The sequence below is a fragment of the Ranitomeya imitator genome, chromosome 2 (assembly GCF_032444005.1).
Source record: "Ranitomeya imitator isolate aRanImi1 chromosome 2, aRanImi1.pri, whole genome shotgun sequence".
Taxonomy (NCBI): domain Eukaryota; kingdom Metazoa; phylum Chordata; class Amphibia; order Anura; family Dendrobatidae; genus Ranitomeya; species Ranitomeya imitator.
In genome coordinates, this window is record NC_091283.1 from 522,183,486 (window position 1) to 522,208,713 (window position 25,228).

At 40.2% G+C, this 25,228-nt stretch overlaps 1 protein-coding gene across 2 annotated transcripts in view; it reads right to left on the reverse strand.

The window, feature by feature from the left end:
- ZNF385C (zinc finger protein 385C) overlaps nucleotides 1-25,228 on the reverse strand; it is a 285,730-nt gene that overhangs the window by 216,806 nt on the left and 43,696 nt on the right. Inside the window, exon 1 of one of the 2 annotated variants that reach the window (XM_069751795.1) lies at nucleotides 11,711-11,964. The exons of the other annotated variant lie outside the window; for it this stretch is intronic. Within the exon in view, the coding sequence (XP_069607896.1) occupies nucleotides 11,711-11,720 (10 nt within the window). The 5' untranslated portion in view covers nucleotides 11,721-11,964. Of the gene's footprint in view, nucleotides 1-11,710; nucleotides 11,965-25,228 lie in introns of those variants that run through there. 2 annotated transcript variants of the gene reach the window in all.

The following is a 25,228-nucleotide window of genomic DNA, read 5'->3' on the forward strand; positions in this document are numbered from 1 at the left end:
GGAGGAGTGGTACTGTGCAGTGTATATATACAGGAGGAAAGGTGCTGTGCAGTGTATATATACAGGAGAGGTGCTGTGCAGTGTATACATACAGGAGGAAATGTACTGGGCAGTGTATAAATAGGACAGGAGGAAAGGTGCAGTGTATATATACAGGAGAGGTGCTGTGCAGTGTATATATACAGGAGGAAAGGTGCTGTGCAGTGTATATATACAGGGGGAGAGGTGCTGTGCAGTGTATATATACAGGAGGAGTGGTACTGTGCAGTGTATATATACAGGAGGAGCTGTACTGTGCAGTGTATATATACAGGGGGAGAGGTGCTGTGCAGTGTATATATACAGGAGGAAAGGTGCTGTGCAGTGTATATATACAGGAGGAAAGGTGCTGTGCAGTGTATATATACAGGAGGAAAGGTGCTGTGCAGTGTAAATATACAGGAGGAAAGGTGCTGTACAGTATACATATACAGGAGGAGCAGTTCTATGCAGTGTATATATACAGGGGGAGAGGTGCTGTGCAGTGTATATATACAGGAGAGGTGCTGTGCAGTGTCGTGAGCAGGGCGTTGTTGTATCAGAAAATCTTTTCTGTTTTGAGTTTTTCTATGAAACAAAGACTTTTCTACATAAACAACGTTGTTTGGTTTTGCGGCCCTAACAGATCTGTGCTACAAAGTAACAGGCAGCTCGGCATTAATGAGGGACCTGATGCTGAATCCTTTCCACAAACCCTAATGACCCAATTAGTGCCCCGCCATTAGAAGCTCATTAAACGCCTCCCTGTCCCGAGCAGTCATGTACAGTATGGGGGGATCCTGCAGCCCACCCTGACTGCTCCATACCATACACTGCCCTCTGTCGCGCTCACTATTATCCTGTGCATTTCTCCTTCATCGTTACCCCATGTTACACTTGTCACCCCCCACTACAGAGTAGCAGGGCAGCCAATGTCACAGGTCACCCCCTCCCGGACCCTAATGGCAGCAGGAAATGTCTGCTCCTCTATTGGGTTGGAACCTGATTTAATCAAGGAATAATGTGGATTTGTTGCCGGTGGCTGCAGGGGAAGGGTTAAGTGATGCCATGTCCGTGGTGGGAGCAGTGGCAGCTGCTGGGACCTGGACAGAGACAACCAATGTTGCTGTGACTGCACAGTGTGACCTGGAGGAGAGAAGCTGAGACGCAGAAATCACCCACATGCCAGCACTGGGCAGAGTCCCTCCAGTCTCCAGCCTGGGGCCACAGGGCCCCAACATACAGCCCACAGCTCAGTTTTATCCATGGCAGCAGCTCCCCTTCCTCCTGGCATCTGGTTAACCCCATTTATGCGGGTCAGATTGTTATCTTTAAGGTTTAGCAATAACCTTCATACAAATGGGAAGGGGTTAAGCTTCTTCCTACCCCACTGGTGCAGGTTTGGTGCAGCATGCATGTATTCTGGGAGAGCTGGGTGGCTGCAGGTTGCAGGCTGCACCCCACCAGCTGCTCCTCCAGACATCACCCACATTTTTAGGCAGCGGAGACAGACAGCAGCAGACTGAGCCATAAGACCAACTGCAACCACTGCTGGATACCTTTGCACTCACTCAGGCACTGATAGGAGCTCCTCCAGAATCTGCCTGATAAGTTCAGCTCAGCACTGCAGCCAGCCAGGGGCGGAGATCAGAGCAGAGAACGCGCTCTCTCCGCCCACAAACAGTCACACTGGCTGCCTTCTCTTAACCCCTATGTGTGCCTGCCTGGCTGCACTGACTGAGTGAGAAGATGCTTGTGTCAGAGCTGGCACATAGGGGTTAAGAGAACGCAGCCAGCAGTGACTTTGTGGGCAGAGAGAGCATGTTCTCCTGCTCTGCTCTCCCAGCTGTATCTATGACAGCGTGAGTGGGCCCCCCTCTCTCTCTAGGGCCCCGGCATTTGCCCAGGTGCGCCGGGTGCTGACGCCGGCCCTGGTTGAAGATATATGGGCAACTTAAGTTTTTCCTCTATGGACAGGATAGCAATATAAACCTCGATTAAGACATTTTACTTCCATAAAAAAGAAGATGTAAAATAGCAAGCATTGACTATTAAGTGTTCTACTATTACGTCAAAGCAAGACATACAGGGAATAATAATTGAGATTCAACTTTGTTCTGTCCCCCTGTATAATCCACCATACTAATATTTTTGAAAAAGGGAATACAATGGAGAAATTTACTATGAAAAATGTGCAAGGCCAGGGGTATAACCTAATCTGCTATACCATGTGCCAATAATATATGTGTGTAAATTTCCACGCAAAGTAAGCCAACTAATAGGTAGCGTAACCGTAGACAAAACAAAGATGCATCACATTTAGCAACCAGCACAATGTGATGAATCTAAAATTCTAAAACTGACTGTGTTAATAGCTATATCCACTAATGGTCAAATTTTTTTTTCAATAAAAGAAAATAATTTACTGGTGTTTTTACTAATTTACTCCAGATAGGTGGCGCTATGCAATCAATGAACAAGCCATTCACTAATTGATGATATTTCTGTTCTTTCAGTAGACTACAAGACTACAGCCATTTGTAGATAATAATGGTTGAAAAATAAACCACGTGAATGGGATACAGTTTATATCTGACCAGCAAGGTTCTTCATGGCCTTGTTCTGCTAAACACCTGTCCCTCCTATTCCTTCCATATAAAAACCTACAGCATATTAATGACTTCTTTATGATGTGAAATGATTGAGAAGACAATGTGGATAGAGCTTCTGTGAATGGCTTATGCTATAAACCAAGTTCCACCTCTATTGCTCGGCTATTACACAGACAGGCACTATGCGGAAAATGGGCTCTGCAACCTCCAATTATGTACAATTTATTTAAATGGTGTCTAATAACAAAGTATCAACATCTGCCAGAATCAAAAGAACCAGACAGTGTGTTGTTTCATGTATGCAAACATGAGGCTGCCCAAACACAGATTTATTTCATCCATTTTATTATTGTATCTATAGATTTCAATTATTGCACAATGTCACATTCAAAGTCAAATCATTCATCATTCAAAATCCAATTCACATGTACAATAAGAAGTAAGCGGTTCATATTACCATTGTGTATGCTGGGAAAGCCGAAAGTATGACCCGTGTACACATTTTATTTCTGTATGTCGATAGATAGAACATAGATAGAAATGAGATAGATAGATAGATAGATAATAGATAGATAGATATGAGATAGACAGATAGATAATAGATAGATAAACAGACAGAGATAGATAGATAGATAGATAGATAGATAGAGAGAGGATAGATAGATAGATAGATAGATAGATAGATAGATAGATAGATAGATGGATAGAGGATAGATAGATAGATAGATAGATAGATAGATAGATATGGGATAGATAGAGAGATAGATAGATAGATAGATAGATAGATAGATAGATAGATAGATAGATAGATATGGGATAGATAGAGAGATAGATAGATAGATAGATAGATGGATGATACATATATGGGTTGTTATTTGCTGTGACGATGTGAGTTCTCTCAGTGCGAGCTTTCCAGCAACCAACATGGTGCTGGTTCTGTAAATTGTCTTCCACGCATGCGCGGGCTGATGGTGATTTCCTGTAGCACATTTTTGTTTTTTTTTCCTTTTGGACATGCGCAGTTCAGGCAGCAGGACGCCGAACACGGCGTGTACACATGATTACAGAATGGGGTGAGCCATGAAATGATTTATGAAATCCCGCTGTGTGTAGATTAACGTTGAAACAGCTATTGCATGTTGTTTTTATGTATATATGTCACTGTACTGCACTTTATTATACTTGCACCTATATTGTTCACTGTATGCACTTTATATATATTGCCTCTTAAGATTTGTTATATCTTTTTTGCACAAATGACATTAAGTATGTTTAATTGGTTGTATAACATAAATACCATGTCTGTACACTGTCACTTTGCTTGAGAAGGGCTCTCCACGGGCCGAAACGTTGCCATGATGGGCTATTAAATTTGAATACCTTCATAACCTTATCCAGAATGGTGTGCTGCCTCTGATTTTTGGACTTCTATGACAAGGTTTGGTACATGCCTGAGGGGCCCTGCACCCTGATTTTTGTTTTTCTTTTCTGCGCTGCTCTCGCTTTTTTTGCGATAGACAGATGGATAGATAGATAGATAGATAGATAGATAGATAGATAGATAGATAGATAGATAGATAGATAGATATGGGATAGACAGATGGATAGATAGATAAATATGGGATAGATAGATAGATCGGTAGATAGCTAAAGTACATTAACAAGGAAAATTGAAGAAAAAGGATAAAGTAAAAGATATAGATTTCAGAAAGAAATCAAAAAGATATACATTTGAACCTGTAGAGATAAATACATGTATGTATATTTCAACTCCATGGAGGAAGAGAAAACATCTATTTTGCTGGCAGAAGACAAGAGGGCAGTGGAGTTAGCAGCACAGTATGTGAGCGCATGCCATAAGCTGCGAGAAAGACAACTATGATATGTCATGGACTTCCTTAGCCCCTCCTTGGATGTGCCCCCATCCATCGTTCCTACAGTCCCTACTCATCATCCCCACAGTCCCTATCCCTATTCCCTACTATACACGTGCTTTGGCAAAACTAATGTTTATTTGGTCCTGCCAATAAAGATCATTTTAATATCTATATATATATAATTGTCTAAGGGGCACTTCCGTCTTTCTGTCTCGGATATTCATTGGTATAGGCCAGCCAGTGGGCGTAGACAAAAGGGCAGGGGAAGCCAGGAAGTATGCAGAGCGAGTCCCCGCCCACTCTGTACAGGCCCGGCCAAAAGCGCTGTAAAGGGGGCGGAGTCGGCTGGGACCATGGGCGCTGTTGGGCCCACCGTGGCAAAAAGCCGGGGACTAAATTAGCGGCTGCGGGTCGCGGCCAGCCAATACAGGCCCGGCCAGAAGTGCTGCAAAGGGGGCGGAGTCGCTGTGAGGAAGACGAAGCCGCCCAGGACCATGGGCGCCGATATGCCTACCGCCGCCAAAAGCCGGGGACTAAATTTGCGGCCGCGGTCAGTGATGATGGCCGCGGTTATCCATGACGACTGCGACTGCAGGAAACAGCGCAGCACATGCGGTGGTGACAGCTGCGGACGGAAGGTGAACATATACTCTGTGCCTGTGTTATATACTACATCGCTGTGCAATATACTACTTGGCTGTTCAATATACTACATGTCTGTGCTATATACTACGTGGCTCTGTGCTGTATACTATGTGGCTGTGCAATATACTACATGTCTGTGCTATATACTACGTGGGCTGTGCTGTATACTATGTGGCTGGGCAATATACTACATGTCTGTGATATATACTTCGTGGGCTGTGCTGTATACTATGTGGCTGGGCAATATACTACATGTCTGTGCTATATACTACGTGGGCTGTGCTGTATACTATGTGGCTGGGCAATATACTACGTGACTGGGCAATATACTATGTGGCTGGGCAATATACTACGTGGCTGGGCAATATACTACGTGGCTCTGTGCTGTATACTACGTGGCTGGGCAATATACTACGTGGCTGGGCAATATACCAAGTGGCTGGGCAATATATATATATATATATATATATATATATACAGTGGGGCAAAAAAGTATTTAGTCAGTCAGCAATAGTGCAAGTTCCACCACTTAAAAAGATGAGAGGCGTCTGTAATTTACATCATAGGTAGACCTCAACTATGGGAGACAAACTGAGAAAAAAAAATCCAGAAAATCACATTGTCTGTTTTTTTATCATTTTTTTTGCATATTATGGTGGAAAATAAGTATTTGGTCAGAAACAAACAATCAAGATTTCTGGCTCTCACAGACCTGTAACTTCTTCTTTAAGAGTCTCCTGTTTCCTCCACTCATTACCTGTAGTAATGGCACCTGTTTAAACTTGTTATCAGTATAAAAAGACACCTGTGCACACCCTCAAACAGTCTGACTCCAAACTCCACTATGGTGAAGACCAAAGAGCTGTCAAAGGACACCAGAAACAAAATTGTAGCCCTGCACCAGGCTGGGAAGACTGAATCTGCAATAGCCAACCAGCTTGGAGTGAAGAAATCAACAGTGGGAGCAATAATTAGAAAATGGAAGACATATAAGACCACTGATAATCTCCCTCGATCTGGGGTTCCACGCAAAATCCCACTCCGTGGGGTCAGAATGATCACAAGAACGGTGAGCAAAAATCCCAGAACCACGCGGGGGGACCTAGTGAATGAACTGCAGAGAGCTGGGACCAATGTAACAAGGCCTACCATAAGTAACACACTACGCCACCATGGACTCAGATCCTGCAGTGCCAGACATGTCCCACTGCTTAAGCCAGTACATGTCCGGGCCCATCTGAAGTTTGCTAGAGAGCATTTGGATGATCCAGAGGAGTTTTGGGAGAATGTCCTATGGTCTGATGAAACCAAACTGGAACTGTTTGGTAGAAACACAACTTGTCGTGTTTGGAGGATAAAGAATACTGAGTTGCATCCATCAAACACCATACCTACTGTAAAGCATGGTGGTGGAAACATCATGCTTTGGGGCTGTTTCTCTGCAAAGGGGCCAGGACGACTGATCCGGGTACATGAAAGAATGAATGGGGCCATGTATTGTGAGATTTTGAGTGCAAACCTCCTTCCATCAGCGAGGGCATTGAAGATGAAACGTGGCTGGGTCTTTCAACATGACAATGATCCAAAGCACACCGCCAGGGCAACGAAGGAGTGCCTTCGTAAGAAGCATTTCAAGGTCCTGGAGTGGCCTAGCCAGTCTCCAGATCTCAACCCTATAGAAAACCTTTGGAGGGAGTTGAAAGTCCGTGTTGCCAAGCGAAAAGCCAAAAACATCACTGCTCTAGAGGAGATCTGCATGGAGAAATGGGCCAACATACCAACAACAGTGTGTGGCAACCTTGTGAAGACTTACAGAAAACATTTGACCTCTGTCATTGCCAACAAAGGATATATTACAAAGTATTGAGATGAAATTTTGTTTCTGACCAAATACTTATTTTCCACCATAATATGCAAATAAAATGTTAAAAAAACAGACAATGTGATTTTCTGGATTTTTTTTTTCTCAGTTTGTCTTCCATAGTTGAGGTCTACCTATGATGTAAATTACAGACGCCTCTCACCTTTTTAAGTGGTGGAACTTGCACTATTGCTGACTGACTAAATACTTTTTTGCCCCACTGTATATACACACACACACACACATATATATATATATATTTATATATATATATATATATAGTGAGTAGATACATGGATAGCTCAGAGAGAAAAAAAATAGAATGAAGAAAGATACAAATACGATAGACAGATATGAGACAGTGAGACAGCTAGATAGATAGAGACATAAACAGATATCAGATACATAGATGATAGATACGAGAGAAGAAAAAGAACAATGAAAAAAGTGAAGAAAAATGATACATTAAAAGATATATAGATTTCAGAAATAAATCAGAAATATATACACTTGAAGTTGTATAGATAAATACACACATATATAAATATATATATATATGTATATATATATATATATATATATATATATATATATATATATATATATATGATACATGGATATTTCTGAGAGAAAAAGAAAGAGAATGAATAAATAAATGCAACAAATAGATATGAGATATATTTCAACTAGATAGATCATTAAGAATCAATCAAGACGTAGTGTAATTTGTAGAAATTGGCAGTGCTCAGCAGTCAGCACCACTCACATTGCTCTCTCTATTCATGTCAAATAAGTTAATCTGCTATTTTTTAGGCCCTTTAAAGAAACACAGGTTACACCTCTTTTATACGATCACTTGTTTAGTAACAGAAGAGAAGAACAATGTTTGATCTGTGGTATTTATTACATTGTGAATTGCCTGAGGTATATTTCTTAATTAAATTTGCAATAATCACATAACTCTATAATCTGTCCTATCTATATCTATCTATGTCTGTCTATATCTATATATACACATATATACATACACACAGTAAGGCTCCTTTATTCACCATCACCAGCTACGTTTCGGTATTTCAGCTCTCTTTATGGAGCCTTTCTCAAGCTGGAGAAAGGCTTCATAGAGAGAGCAGAAATATAGCAGTGCTGGTGAATAAGGGAGACTTACTGTTTCACTATTCTGGATATGCTGCCTCTGTTTTTGTATAAATATATATATACACACTGCTCAAAAAAATAAAGAGAACACTAAAATCCCACATCCTAGATTTCACTGAATGAAATTTTCCAGTTGTAAATCTTTATTCATTACATAGTGGAATGTGTTGAGAACAATAAAACCTAAAAATGATCAACGTAAATCACAACTAATATCCCACGGAGGTCTGGAGCTGGAATGATGCTCAAAATCAAAGTGTAAAATGAAGTTACAGGCTGATCCAACTTCAGTGGAAATGCCTCAAGACAAGGAAATGATGCTCAGTAGTGTGTGTGGCCTCCACGTGCCTGTATGATCTCCCTACAATGGCTGGGCATGCTCCTAATGAGGCGGTGGATGTTATCCTGAGAGATCTCCTCTCAGACCTGGAATAAAGCATCAGTCAACTCCTGGACAGTCTGTGGTGCAACGTGGCATTGGTGGATGGTGCGAGACATGATGTCCCAGATGTGTTCAATCGGATTCAGGTCTGGGGAATGGGAGGAACAGTCCATAGCTTCAATACCTTCATCTTGCAGGAACTGCTGATGTACCCCAGCCACATGAGGTCTATCATTGTCATGCATCAGAGGGAACTCAGGGCCTACTGCACCTGCATATGGTCTCACAAGGGGTCTGAAGATCTCATCTCTGAACCTTATGGCAGTCAGGCTAACTCTGGGAGCACATGGAGGGCTGTGTGGCCCTCCAAAGAAATGCCACCCCACACCATTACTGACCCACTGCCAAACTGGTCATGCTGAAGGATGCTGCAGGCAGCAGATCGCTCTCCACGGCGTCTCCAGACTCTGTCACGTCTGTCACATGTGCTCAGCGTGAACCTGCTTTCATCTATGAAGAGGACGCCAGTGGCGAATTTGCCAATCCTATGGCAAATGCCAAGCGTCCTGCACGATGTTGGGCTGTGAGCACAACCCTCATCTGTGGACGTCAAGCACTAAGACCATCCTCATGGAGTCGGTTTCTAACCGTTTGTGCAGACACATACACATTTGTGGCCTGCTGGAGGTCATTTTGCAGGGCTCTGGCAGTGCTCCTCCTGTTCTTCCTTGCACAAAGGCTGAGGTAGCGGTCCTGCTGCAGGGTTGTTGCCCTCCTACGGCCCCCTCCACATCTCCTGGTGTACTGGCCTGTCTCCTGGTAGCGCCTCCAGCCTCTGGACACTATGCTGACAGACACAGCAAACCTTCTTGCCACAGCTCACATTGATGTGACATCGTGGATGAGCTGCACTACCTGAGCCACTTGTGTGGGTTATAGAGTCCGCCTCATGCTACCACGAGTGTGAAAGCACAACCAACATTCAAAAGTGACCAAAACATCAGCCAGAAAACATTGGTACTGAGATGTGGTCTGTGGTCCCCACCTGCAGAACCACTCCTTTATTGAGGGTGTCTTGATAATTGCCAAAAATTTCCATCTGTTGTCTATTCCATTTGCACAACAGCATGTGAAATTGATTGTCAAACAGTGTTGCTTCCTAAGTGGACAGTTTCCCATTATTTTTCTGAACACTGTATTATATATATATATATATATATATATATATATATATATATATATATATATATATATATATATATAAAAATAAATAATATGTCTGTTTATCTCTTTATCTATCTATCCATCTACTTAGTATCTTCGAAAATTTATCGTAATTTATTGTTAGTCTACTTAAAACCTGACCGTCCAACTCCACCCATGTCACCATGTTGTTCCAGGAAGATAATCTCTGCTGCCCACCTTCGGTCCAGTGTTACGGCTCTGCCATGCAGCGCTTTATCCCTTGCTTCCTAGACCATCATGAATGTTTTATGGCTGATACTGGAGTTTACTGAAATCGTACCTGAACTGTTTAGTTTTGAGAAGAGTTATACAGTCATGGTTTATTAACAAATATTTTCATAATTAAACAATGTTATATCTATATATTATATCTATATATCCTATTTATCTATCTGTCCAATATATAGAGAATATTTATCAATATATCTACCTTGCTATCCATATAATATTTATTTATCTATCCATCTATCTATTTTGCTATCCATTTAATATTTATTAATCTATCCATCCATCTATTTATCTATCTATCCTGCTGGATCAGTAACTGGGGATGACATAAAACCTATAATTATGTTTTTGATAAGGTGGAGTGTATTGTAATTGAGGGGTGTCACCAATAAGGCAACTACATACTGGTATAGGTACAGGATAATGACCTTCCATGAAGCTTCTCCTGATGACCTTGTCACGCATTCCAAATTCAGCTGATTACCCATATGCACCGATATCAGATCTTACATCTTCAAATAAAAGGATGCAAGCTTACAACATTATATATCTGTATTTGAGTTTTTTCCTCTTTGTCCTTCACCAACTGTAACCTTCATTCCCAAGAAACCAGTGAGACTGCAAGCTCTTGAGCACTAGAAAATCTATTGAAGGTGATTTGGTCCTGACACAGCATCTTTCAACGTATGTTGTATGTTCAATGTATATCCAATATATCTGAAATAGAAGTGCCCTCAGTGGCTAATCCCATTGCCCAAGCCACCCGTTACTAGTCTTTAACAGTCTTCATGTTTTTTTGGCAATGGAAATATATGGTCTCTTGAAAAGACACAAGGACAGAATAGAGGATTCTCTGAATCATAGTCTGAGAGCGTACAGCCCCCCGGTATGCCATCACAGTGATCATCATTTATCGTGCACTTTGTCCGTTGTTGGATTTCTAATGAAGAATATTTCATGCATTTTACCTTTCACCTCATCAGCATTGTGTCATGTGATATACGAGGCGCTCCTTATTCCAACGCCAAGTCACCTTGGAACCATATGTAAACATCTGAGACACTAATGTGGCATTATTATCTCCCACTTGTATACATAACACATAAACATATATGATAATCTTGTCCAATCTTGTCCAACTAACGTTTCCAAAGAAAAACAGGTCTTGTTAATTGACATACCAAGGGTACACATTGATAAGCCGCTATAACCATGGTGATATAAACCCCTTTCCTCTTTTGAAGACCTTCCAAACCGAGCATCTTCCTTCAACCATTTTGGATATATACCTCTCATTTCCATTCTTCTGCAAAAACATCGACCCTATACATTATCCAAAAACGTACCAAGGTCACACGTCCGATCTACCACCAGCCACACATATCAATAGTCATTGTCGAGCTGAGCACCAACCTTCAAAATGATAGGTGACCACCATAAGAAATGAAAGCCAATAATAATTAAAAAAGACTATAAGATTGTCCAAGCGTTCAGGCTCAGCAATTTTTATTCAGCGTCCTAACCTTCTTGTCATCCATTTCCACAGCATTCCAGTCCTCCACACTGGCATTATGCGCTTAGCCAGAAACCTCATCTTGGCAGCAGAAACCAAGGATTTCGCGAACATTTAGACACGCAGAGAGGGTGAGTACGATGGCATTACACCAAAGTTGCGTTCACTTACCTAGCAGCATTCTTGATTACGTCTTATTGTTCCGTCTTCCCTTTCGAAATCGCTATCAGATTTTGCAGAGCGGCTGCATTCGCACGCAGATCTTTCTGGCTGCCCCTGATAGAGAGGCGACTGGCCTCCAATTTGTTCACCTTCCCAAATGATACACTTATACCTCAATTAAAAGCTTAATGCTCCACTGATCTCTGCCTGTAGGAGGTAAACAAGCGGCACTCTCTCCGCAGCCACTGGCCCTCGCTTTAACCCAATCACCAAGCACAGATGCAGAAATTACCTAGTGTAGCCTCTCCCAACTGAGAGCTCTGCAAACCAAAAGATACTGTATTAACATACAAATCGGATGGGAGGTCTAAGGAGTTGGTAAGGAGGGGTGGGTAGAGGGAGAGAAGTCAGAATGTACTTCTCATCTCCTCTCACATTGAGGACATGCCAGTCTCCATCACACACATTTCCTTGGCACACTTTAGAAGATGGGTTACCACCGCATCATGCGCCATTCTGTGTCCTAGGAGCTAGGGATGCAAAGGTGAGAGAACTTCAACCCATCCATAGACTGTCAGCTTGGCCGATCGCTGGTAGACTTCTGCTATTGACTTTTTGTATATTTATCTGTATGAAACATATCCATCTTTTGTAAACTGTTATGCAAACACAGAGTTAAAAGAAAGGAACAAAGTGTGTTTCAGGCAAAGGCTGTTTGAAGTCTGATAAGATCCAATTATCTCGTCAGTCGAGCTTTTCGCTATCAATAGAGAAAGCTCAGGTTTTATCTGATCATCATCCTCCGGGATAATAAAGTGTACAGATTAGCTTTGAAATATTTTACATATTATAGCCGTTACCACTTTTGCTGGGGGGATCTGTCCTGTAATCCACTACTCATTCTGTCAAATGTGATCAAACAAATCCCTCTGCAGACTGTGACGCTCGCCTCTTAGATTACAAGATCCTCCTAAAATAGTTTGCTGCCGTTAATATATGTAAAAATCCAATTTCTATGCTGGATGTTGTATATATGGAATGGAAAAGGTCTAGAAATGTCTGCCACAGGGCGTAAATGTAAATTGAGTGCAGACATATATTTGTATGGTCCCTGGAGCAGCAGAAGTAGTGATAAAAGGTTAGAAGTTAAGGGTCAGACGACAGTATAGACTGAAAAATAACTGGGTATATTATAGATTACATTCCACTGTGAATATTTGTCTATGGTGGTAAAAATGACATATTTTCATCTCTTCCTCTACGTAGCTCATAATTCGTCTTAGATAGCGGCAAATGCATTATTCACCTTATATGTGTGGTACCTTAGAACAGGGGTCCCCAACTCCAGTCCTCAAGGCCCACCAACAGGTCATGTTTTCAGGATTTCCTTTGCATTGCACAGGTGATGCAATTATTACCTGGGCAAGACTAAGGAAATCCTGAAAACATGACATGTCGGTGGGCCTTGAGGACTGGAGTTGGGGACCCCTGCCTTAGAAGGTTATGATATTTCCTGTACTATGTTTAAAAAAAATCAATACATCTATCCGTTTCACTGAAAAAAAAATCTTAATGCTCACTTTCACAGTTTCTCGTAGTTTCCAAGATCTCTGCTTGCTGTCATTCAAAAGAAACCCTTATTCGGTATGATATTTTCTATGTTTGGAAAAAAAATCTTTATTTTGATATAAAAAGAAATAGTCAAATCTTTATGCTTTCATTTTTCTGCTTTCTGTCATTTAAAAGAAATCCTCATTGTTCACGTCCTGGTGATGTACTGGACGTAGATTGGCTTCCATTCATTTATCTGAGCTGTTTCTTGCTATGAGCCGGGGCATCAGTATGATTATTACATAGCGCGAACAGTTTTTATTTGCAGAAATAAACAGTCAAGGTCCGTACTGAATGACAGCAAGCAGAGATCTTGAAAACACAAGAAAATTAATTAGAAGATTCTATGATTCTTCAGTAAAGAATAGATGGGCTTTATTTGCAGAAAGGGTTAGCATCTAGGGATTCCCATAACTTACAATACACTCCACGATTAACTAAAAAACATAATAAGCAAATGCCATTGTTAATTTACTAGCATTGCACCACTAGAAACTGGGATAAAATGCAAAAAAAATAAAATTAAATAAAAACACTGCCCTATGTGTCCCTTGCCAAACAGACAAATACATGTTTAACAGATAAAACTTTACATTGAGAGAATCTGGTTTAACACAACATAACATAAATTGGTTTAACATAATAATTTTAATGTAATAATTTATTCTTTATAAAGATAAAAGCTGCTGAACACTTTCCTAGGACTTTCCTTCTTCTCTATCTGAAGCTCTGCGTCCAATGAGATACTACTTTTCTTTATTCTAGTAAAACTTGGCACCTGTATGAGACGTGTCCACTGATTTGCTGCTTGTGAGCCTATCACTGTGAATATCCATGCGCGCGATTTATAAAAAAATCAAATCTACATTTTTGGGGGTTTTTTTTAAATGAAAACCAATTTACCCAATGGAATAGGATAAACTGTAAATAATACTTTTTAATCCTTAAGAAAAAATATATGAATAAAATATATTACAGAATGTGTAATAAATAATATGTAAGAGAAAAATATGATTTATATTCTATATATTATTGCAATAAATTTATAACGAATCCAATTTTCAATCCACATTTTGTACATTTTAGGAAAACATTTGGTTTGCAAATCGTTGTTAATATCTAAAATATTTAGTATGATATATAGAATATTTGAATGTACAAAAATAGGATTAGAGGAAAAACCAGGAAAAAAATACATATAGGATTTTTGTTTTGCTTTTTTTTAATAAACACAAGAAAGATCTACCTGATTTTTTTTTCCTTTCTCCCTTTAAGAAAAAAAATACAAAACGAACCGTACATCTGTCCCCATCTTTCTAGCAATAATTAATTGTAATAACCCCTCATCATCGCCACGACTGGGAGGCAATTCAGTCTATTCAGTCTCCTGTCTGTGTTCTCCAGCCTTCCTTCATCCCGTATTATCTTTTCCCCCCTCCCCAAAGTGCCTGATTGATATCATTTTCTAAAATGATGGTCATTAATAACATGTGACAAAACTTACGGAAAAAAAAGGGGAAATAAACATCAGATTTGTGAGATTTTTCTTAATAAAAAGAAGTAATCTCTTACATTGTAATGTATTGTGTGTAGGCAAGGAAAGCCATGATTGTCATAAGGGGATATGAAATGTAATGTGCATCATACATTTTAGTAATCATTTATCTTACCAGGATCTGGAGAGAATAGGAATATTTTTTGTTTATATATATATATATATATATATATATATATATATATATATATATATATAGTAATGTGGCAGTATTATCTCCCACTTGTATGTATATATATATATATATATACTGTATATATATATATATATATATATATATATATATATATATATAAATAAATAAGGTTATTTTATTACCATTGTCACAATATGCTATCTTGATTTTATTTTGCAGATAGATATCATGATACTATATATTTCATGTAAATTACCAATGTATATCTGTCTGGACTCTATCTCGTCACTTTAGACCATTCTGATGGCATGAGATCGGATGTAGGCATCGCTTGCAGCCCTCATCTACTGAGAGATGCACCCAGGTGCCAAGTGCATCCAGCATGTAGTAAACCCTTTAAATTGACTCCATCCCATGCATGTTACCCTCATTTCCATAAGAATGACCCCATTCACATGGCCCTGTCCCAGCAGACTACTGCTGGGGTCACCTTGCAAAGCGTCATGATCATCCTATTATATGCACCACTTGTTTTCACAGGATCCCATTCACTATGGGACAATGGACATTACAGATCATTAAATACTATTAAAGTGAATCATTGGACTATAATGGATTTCGCAGCTTGATGAGTAAACCCCTAAGATGAAGGAGAAAGTCTAGGGGAGAAGTGGAATCTACCGGTTCCTATACATAAAGCCACATCAGCCCCGTTTTGGCACCTAGCTGCTGCTCATTTTGCTTTTACATACACCATGGAAGCAATTATTTTCACGTTGTGGGTTTTTGGTCACAAATTCTGTTTTCGTTGTAATACTTCCATCTAGTTAGAGTTTCCCCCCAGCCTGTAATGGCAGATAACAGGGAACAATAGAATGGAATCAGCTGGAGACAAATTAGCAATAGATGTAACATTTTCTCCAGTAATTTGTTAGTCGCTGCAGGATTGTTACAAATCGTCCGAGCATGCTGAAAACTGAAAAATTAACTAGAACAATGCAAATTGTTTTGTGCTGCTCCACCGTGGATTTCGGCTCCATAGTCTTGGTCTCCATATATGTGCTACCAAATACATGTCATAATTACACAATTAAATGGATTATCCAAGTTCTAAACAAAATATAAAAATGCTACAAATGTTATAAAAACTAAAAAAAGAAACAAAACTCAACTTCTCCTTAATCTTTCCCCCAGCAATCCAGCATGCTTTGGTCGTCCCCCAGTTTGTTATTTAAAGGGAACCTGTCACCATGAAAATGCAGTCCAATCGGTAGGTGCCATGTTACAGAGCAGGTGAGCTAAGCAGATACATATATATATATATCTATCTATCTATCTATCTATCTATCTATCTATATATATATATATATATATACTGTATATATACATATATATATATAATAGTTTTGTGAGACAAGATTCAATATTACCTGTGTTGTTACCATTTAAGCCTTTGCTTCTGAGTTTCTGGTCCAGTGGGCGGTCCCATCAGTTATTGTAACTACCTCTGTATGCGGTCAGTCACTGCTAGCACCGCCCACTGGACCAGAAACCCAGAAGAAAAGGCTTAAATGATTAAAACACAAATTATATTGAATCTTGTCTCACAAAATGTTATATAATTCTACTCAACCCCCCCTGCTCTGTAACACAATGCCTGAAGATTGAACTGCATTTTCATTTTGATTGGCTCCCTTTAAGCGACAAGTATGTGACTGCTGCAGCCAATCATTGCCCACAGCAGTCACATGCCATACTGTTTCCTTTTCATCTTGAAGCTTGTTTTTCCAAATAAGTTGGATAACCATAAAAGGTAACCTGTGATGTTCTGAAATACAATGTACCTAAAGATATAGGATTAATAGCATTAAAATAATGTCTACCTGACTTACTGGAGCAGCAGCTGTAGGGTGAAAATGAACTTATATCCTCCCAGTGGCTGCTCTCTTCCACTCATAGAGGTGATGCAGGCAACAGATATGGTTATAGTCACTGCTAACCCAATCATTCCCCCGACTCATTGATTGACAGCCCGCTTTGTACACACACGCTGCAAAGTGCGCTGTCAATTAATGTGCAGGGGAGTGATTATAGCCATACCCACATTACAGTCAGTGGTAACTGATCCCTGTACTATGCCTATAACTAAAAGCTAGTGGCTGCAGGAAAGTAGGATTTTATCACTAATTACCAGAAGATTAACCCTATATTTGAAGGTAAAAAGCATTTCCGGCTATAACAAGTTCCCTTTTTGATATATATCATAGCAGTATAAAGTTTCTTAACAATGCAATTATTTTAATAGATAGTAAAAAATCATTTGACTTAGAGCTTACATTTTGTTTCAGATGAATTTTCAGAATAGCTGTCCTATGTGTGTATGTGAGCAATTGCACTATATTTGGCCTTTACATAACTTGTGACTTGCTTTTTCTCCGGATTTCCTCTCTGTAGGCTTTATCTGTGATTTTCAGTTGTCTCAGAGCTAGTGGGTGTAGACTAGGTGCTATGAGGTCTGCCATACACAGTACACAGTTTCGTGAGGGATTGCTACTCTCCTGTCCCTATGTAGCACATGTTCAAAAGAAGCAGCAGCATAGAGAATCTTATACAGCAGTACTGAGCAGTGTAGCTGTTAATCTACCACTTCTCAGAAGCTGCAGCACTGTGTGTCAGTATCTCACTCTGCTCGCTTGATAAACTCCAATAAGCATCTGTAATCTGATTTCCCAGTGTAATGACAGTCTGTCTTGAACAATATGTACTTTAGTTATATTTCTAGCTGTTTTCTAACTTCAGGCACCGATAAAGCAATAAGGAAAATGTTACGCAAACCAAATATTTGTTTTCATTACAACTATGTAAAAAAGCATGCCAGTGGGTATTTATTATATTTATACATAAGAGTCCAGTAGGTGGTCTTAGTAGTGACTGACAGCTATGCCTGAATGCAGTCATACAGGGAAGGTTGTCAATCATTGAATAGGACCGCCCACTGGACTCATGTACAAACAAACACCAAGGATTTCAATGAATAAAATGCAAGGTTTGCTGAAAAAATTTCCCCAAAAATTTATAATTTGGACACACCTTCTCATTTAAAGATTTTTCTGTATTTTCATCACTATGAAAATTGTAAATTCACACTGAAGGCATCAAAACTATGAATTAACACATGTGGAATTATATACTTAACAAAAAAGTGTGAAACAACTGAAATTATGTCTTATATTCTAGGTTCTTCAAAGTATCCACCTTTTGCTTTGATGACTGCTTTGCACACTCTTGGCATTCTCTTGATGAGCTTCAAAAGGTAGTAACCGGAAATGGTCTTCCAACAATCTTGAAGGAGTTCCCAGAGATGCTTAGCACTTGTTGGCCCTTTTACCTTCACTCTGCGGTCCAGCTCACCTCAAACCATCTCGATTGGGTTCAGGCAGGTACGGACTGGGAATGAAATTCAGTCCTGGCATTTGAAATCACACAGGCCCACGGTGTCCCCGTCCCCAATAACCAGATGGGATATACAGTATTACTAATATTACCCTGGATGGAGGAAAGGAAGATTTACTACAAGACTAATATTTCTAATTATACCCACGGCATGCTGGGGTAAGTGACGGAGTGACCGGCTTTGTGCTCCATCACAACTTTTAACAGTATGGGTGTCTTGAGTACAATGATTCTGTTAACAACGTAGCATACAAGGCAGCCCACAACCAGACCGGCCCTTCTGGCATTTGTCAGAATAGCCAAATGGCCAGTCCGGCCCTGGGTTCAGGTTTGGTGACTGGAGGCCAGGTCATCTGGCATAGCACCCCATCACTCTCCTTCTTGGTCAAATAACCCTTACACAGTCTGCAGGTGTGTTTGGGGTCATTGCCCTGTTGAAAAATAAATGATGGTCCAACTAAACGCCAACCGGATGGAATAGCATTCCGCTGCAAGATGCTGTGGTAGCCATGCTGGTTCAGTATGCCTTCAATTTTGAATAAATCCCGAACAGTGTCACCAGCAAAGCACCCCCACACCATCACACCTCCTCCATGCTTCATGGTGGGAACCAGGCATGTAGAGTGCATCCGTTCACCTATTCTGCTTCGGACAAAGACACGGTGGTTGGAACCAATGATCTCAAATTTGGACTCATCAGACCAAAGCACAGATTTCCACTGGTCCAATTTCCATTCCTTGTGTTCTTTAGCCCAAACAAGTCTCTTTTGCTTGTTGCCTGTCCTTAGCAGTGGTTTTCTAGCAGCTATTTTACCATGAAGGCCTGCTGCACAAAGTCTCCTCTTAACAGTTGTTGTAGAGATGTGTCTGCTGCTAGAACTCTGTTTGGTATTGACCTGGTCTCTAATCTGAGCTGCTGTTAACCTGCGATTTCTGAGGCTGGTGACTCAGATAAACTTATCCTCAGAAGCAGAGGTGACTCTTGGTCTTCCTTTCCTGGGGCGGTACTCATGTGAGCCAGTTTCTTTGTAGCGCTTGATGGTTTTTGCAACTGCACTTGGGGACACTTTCAAAGTTTTCCCAATTTTTCGGACTGACTGACCTTCATTTCTTAAAGTAATGATGGTCACTCGTTTTGCTTTACTTAGCTGCTTTTCTCTTGCCATAATACAAATTCTAACAGTCTATTCAGTAGGACTATCGGCTGTGTATCCACCAGACTTCTGCACAACACAACTGATGGTCCCAACACCATTTATAAGACAAGAAATCCCACTTATTAAACCGGGCACAGGGGACAGGGCACACATGTGAAGTGAAAACCATTCCCGGTGACTACCTCTTGAAGCTCATCAAGAGAATGGCAAGAGTGTGCAAATACAAATTCTAAAAGTCTATTCAGAAGGACTATCAGCTGTGTATCCACCAGACTTCTGCTCAACACAACTGATGGTCCTAACCCCATTTATAAGGCAAGAAATCCCACTTATTAAACCTGACAGGGCACTCCTGTGAAGTGAAAACCATTTCTGGTGACTACCTCTTGAAGCTCATCAAGAGAATGCCAAGAGTGTGCAAAGCAGTCATTAAAGCAAAAGGTGGCTACTTTGAAGAACCTAGAATATAAGACATATTTTCAGTTGTTTCACACTTTTTTGTTAAGTATATATTCCCACATGTGTTAACCCATTATTTACCAATGTCCTTTTATTGGGACGCCTAATCTTTAGCTTCTAGCAACTAAGATTTTATAATTTTTATAATTAGGCCCAATTTTTTGTGTTGTGTTTGTAAAATTAATGTTTTCAAAATAGGAAATCATATCATTGTCATTTTTAATTGAATATTGGGACGCCCTTTCCTGAAAAATATGTAGTTGTAAAAATTTTAATTTGGCAAGTAATGGGTTAATTCATAGCTTTGATGCCTTCAATGTGAATGTACAATTTTCATAGTCATGGAAATACAGAAAAATCTTTAAATGAGAAGGTGTGTCCAAAATTTTGGTCTGTATTGTATATCAATCTGATCAGCTACTCCTGCTCTATAACAGCCTGCTTGTAGATCAGTTACCATTTTCATCATGACAGGTTCCCTTTAGGCAATCTACGTTCAGCATTTGGTCACTATTTTACACCAGTATTTGTAAGCCAAAACCAGGAGTGGGGTGAAAAATACAGAAGTGGTGACGTGTTTCTATTATACTGATCCTCTGACTGTTCCCCTTCTGGTTTTGGATTACACATACTGTAGTAAAACACTGACCAAATACTGAACGTGTGACATTGGCCTTACGGTACTGTTAAATCTATACTGTGATGTACACTGAGGACTGCATTTGGGCTTTCCCTATAAATCCCAGAAACACAAGCTTTAGGTGGAGCAGGACGGAACTATTCAGTATTATGAGGCCTATGGAATTTAAAACTTTAGACGCTGTCTGGGCTCTGTTCTTAAAGCTAAAATCTATTTAGACAGTCTACTACACTTTTGTATCTCCCCACAAAAGAGGGTCCTTCCTCTCCAAACTTCCACTCCCACTCAAACATGTGACTTAACAGAAAAGATCTTAACAGCTCTCAAAAACCAAAAGTATTCTGAACTTGGTCAAAAGTTTGAATGGAGAAGTATAAATTATGTGAACACAAATTATGATAGTATGTATTCCAGCTTTGCTCACTTCCGCATTTGGAGGTGATTGTTCCTGCAAATTCACATAATAACAATATACACAGAGTTCCTGTTGCAATGCCCAAGATCTTTGAAAACTATGATCCCAGGGATAAGAACTTAGAGAGAGTAGGTTAACCTACTGCTAGGCAATTGAAGCGATGATGTAGTGCTTATGGGCTATAAAAATGGCTCCCAGGCAGGGGTGTAACTACAACAGGTGCAGGGGTTGCAATCGCACCCGGGCCCTGGAGCCTAGGGGGCCCTAAAAGTCCCTTTGGCCTATAGGAAAAGACTATCGCTATTAAAGATTTAAAATATTTGGGGGCCCCGTTGGAGCTTTTGCTTTGGGGCCCATGAGTTTCACGTTTTGCCACTGCTCCTAGGTCTGCCATCTGGTTAGACCTGTTAAGTACTGTTAAGGGCTGGGCAAAAAAAAGTGCTCGGCATTGACTGCAATGCAAAAATAACTTAGAATTTTAAAGGAGCAGACTCATACATGTTCACATAAATAAAAAAAACTGTGTAAAAATCATTTTCATAATATTAAAAATGGCAAAATATAAAAAGTACACTTTGTTTGTATAGTGCTGGGTCTGTAAGGCTCTACAAAAAAATATAAAGAAGAGTGGCACTATTTTTGTTCACCCCTTCTTCCAAAACATGACAGCCAAAAAATCTTATATATCCCAAAATGCTACTAAAAGAAAATGTCAAGTTATCCCACAAAAACAAACCCTCACATATGTATAAAATGCATTATATGTAATACAAAATGATGTCAAAAGCAATCTATATTTAAAAAAAAAGTCCTCCTACAGTTATGTCAAGGAAAAATAAGAACTTTATGGCTCTCTTGTATGGGTGATAAAAAATATATTGTTGCATCCTGATAAATAAAATGTCCTTATTGGGTTGAGCGACTTTAGATATATCACTCAAAAATCTTAGATGTCTCGGTTGTGGCCTATGCCTCACTAAATGTTAGAAAAATCTGATTACCATGCCCCTGCACTTTCTGACTGCAAGATTTTTAGATCTTAGAACCTGTGACTGGAATTGTCCCATTCACTTCAAAGGGACTGTAACACATACCTATTCTTAATATGTTCATACTTGCTAAATACAGAATTTTCTCACCACGTTGGAGGAGTGAGGACTTCAGTATTACAATAGGAATGTTTTAATGGTTAATAAAGAAAATGAAAAGCTGGTATGGTTAGATCTGGCCACAGAAAGTCGGATGTGGCAGCAGATGGATGAGCAGCTATCTCTGAAAGGCATCCATGTGCTTAGCACTATGATGGTGATGGAGCTGTCCTGTGTGATTGTCCACAGGGGAGCTATCTACACTCATTTACCCGAGAGAGATCTATTGACTGCTCCCTGTGCTTTCTCAGATTTCATTTTCAATTAGCCACAAGGCAATCTCACCGTGAAACAATGCTAATATTGTTTAAGCCACCCTGGCTGAAAAATCAATGCAACTTTCAAAGATGCTGCCACGATGAGGTCCCTCAAAAAGAAATCTGATGGAAGAGATTTCTTCAGGACCTTATGCTTATCACAGAAACAAAGATATAAATGTCTGTTATTGAGTTTTTATGGCACCCTTACTATGGGTATAAAAAGTTAAGGGGGACCAAAACCGTACATGTACATGTCTTAAACCCTAATATTTGATTGCAAAATCAGTGAGCTCACCATTCTTTCTTCTGTTCTGTCCACCAGAACTCAAAACATGAGTAATCTGCAGCTAGCTGGTAGACATTTCTAAGAGACCAACCTTCCAAGATGTAAAACCAAAGGAAAGTAATGGAAGCAGTATCCATATACACGGTCCATTAATGCACACATTGCAACGTTTCAGCCATAATAAGAGAGCTGGAACGTTCCCATGAATTCATAAATGGATTGTTTACACCGAGTGCTGCTTTCGTTAACCATTCAGCCTTGTCTCTGTAAAAAGTTGAAGGATTACTATTATTTACTAGTTACAATTTAATGAGCAATCAATTTTTATTTTATGCCGATGATTGATTTACATGGTTTATTATTGTTATTAGAGACAAGAGATAATCCCATCTAACATTTAGCTAATGAGCACATTTTGTATTATGCAGTCATAGATATTTGATGCATATAAAACAGAAGAGACAGATACACAGATTCATATTTTAATGATTTTGAGGGTTTAGGAGAGATTATTAGGGTATGACATGTGCTCAATAGAACATACACACATAGCACACAAACCAATTTTAGTCTATGTGCAAATGCACATGGGAGATTTTCTACACAGATCCCAGGTTCACGTTGAAAAAATCTCAGCATATGCTAATCAAGGTCTGGTTTACAGACCAAACCAGTGCATATAAATAGTAGCCAGCTCCTGTATTGTCTATCATATGGACAAATGCATGCAGCTGCATTCGTGTGTGCAATTTGCAGACGTGATTGGTCTGTGGCATTCAGTGTTTGTGTAAGAGGAAGCAGTGATACCCCTGAAGAGCCCTTGAGGGATGTGACCATAGTGAGGAAAGATAGCCATCTGCTGACCGGATGCAATCAGATGGAACCAATTTGCACTGGAAAAATTGCAGGAGGATTCGCTCCGTGTGCTGGACCTGGTCAGGTGACTCACAGGACAGAGTCAAGGGATATAAAAGCCATGCGTGCCAAACCGCAGTCAGATTTGGCGCAGAGAGAGAGAAGATCAAATGAAGACCACGCTATGTCTGGGAAGACTGCGCCGGTCAAGACCAGGACCTGTGCACTATGCCGGCAAGACCTAGAGACCAGACGTTGTTAGTCAAGAACCAAGCCCCAGTCCTCGCCACTCCACGCCCAGCAGACTTTCGTCGACGGTCAAGCAGCGAAGATCCATGAGGAGACGACAACTAGACATTGCAGAGGGACACCGTGAGAGAGCAAGGCCGCCGCTTCCAGTTTTAACATACGGTACCGAAGTTGGTCGGGATCAGGACAACAGGTTAGGAGGGGGCTGGTTAGTTGCATGGAAGGCTCAACATGCTTTAATAGACTTCGTCAGAATGACTTGTGGCTTAGCGGCAAACCCGGTGACCCCCCGCTAGGGTCAGAGTTAAAGAGAGAGCCTACATGTAACTCCCGCCAATTGACGTACCATTGTCGTGAAGAGGACATTAGTATTATAAAATGAAGAACTTTTGTTGCTATTTTACTCATATTGTTATTTGGTTATTGTTTGATTTGCCTTGTTATTATCAACAACTGTTTAGGATTACTGTAAATTACTATTGCATTTAAACAGAATTATATCATTCACTGACTGTTGTTGCCTTTTCGCGGCATCCAGTCAGCTGCATTACACTTGTCTGAATTCAACATTAGTTTGGAGCGTTAAATTCATGATGCTGAAACAGTCAGTCTTGTAGAGGTCCTGCAGAAAACAAAGGTGTTATTCTGCTGCTGAAGATTTCCATCTTCAGCTCCTGACATGCAGAAGCTGCCTCCAACTCACCACCCACTAAGTAAAGCAAGCAGATCTTAGCAAACTTTTGTCCTATTGCAGACACAGTAGAGTAGTCTTCTGGTGTAGCCAGTCGTATTACAGCCGCACATATAGAGTGAGGAGGCAGAGGGGGCATGACTGAGTTCTGGAGACACACAGACAAGATGTCTTAAGTTTAATTGTAGTATAAGACAAATCATCATCAAATAAGATGAAGGAGGGATGTCTGGGATGTTTTTATACTTTTCTTCTGTTTGGAATGCTTTAAAATGGCCACAGCTGTTTTAAAAACCTATGCCCAAATTAATAGTACAGGTAAATATATAAAACAGAGAAATATGCTCTTTCTGCACTTATGAGCTGCTTCTTCCCCTCCCTCCTTTACTTCCGAATTCATCATCAGTTCTCATCAGTAGTGATGAGCGAATATACTCGTTACTCGAGATTTCCGGAGCACGCACGGGTGTCCTCCGAGTGCTTGGAAATTTAGTTTTTATTGCCGCAGCTGAATGATTTACATCTGTTAGCCAGCACAAGTACATGTGGGGGTTGCCTGGTAGCTAGGGAATCCCCACATGTACTTATGCTGGCTAACAGATGTAAATCATT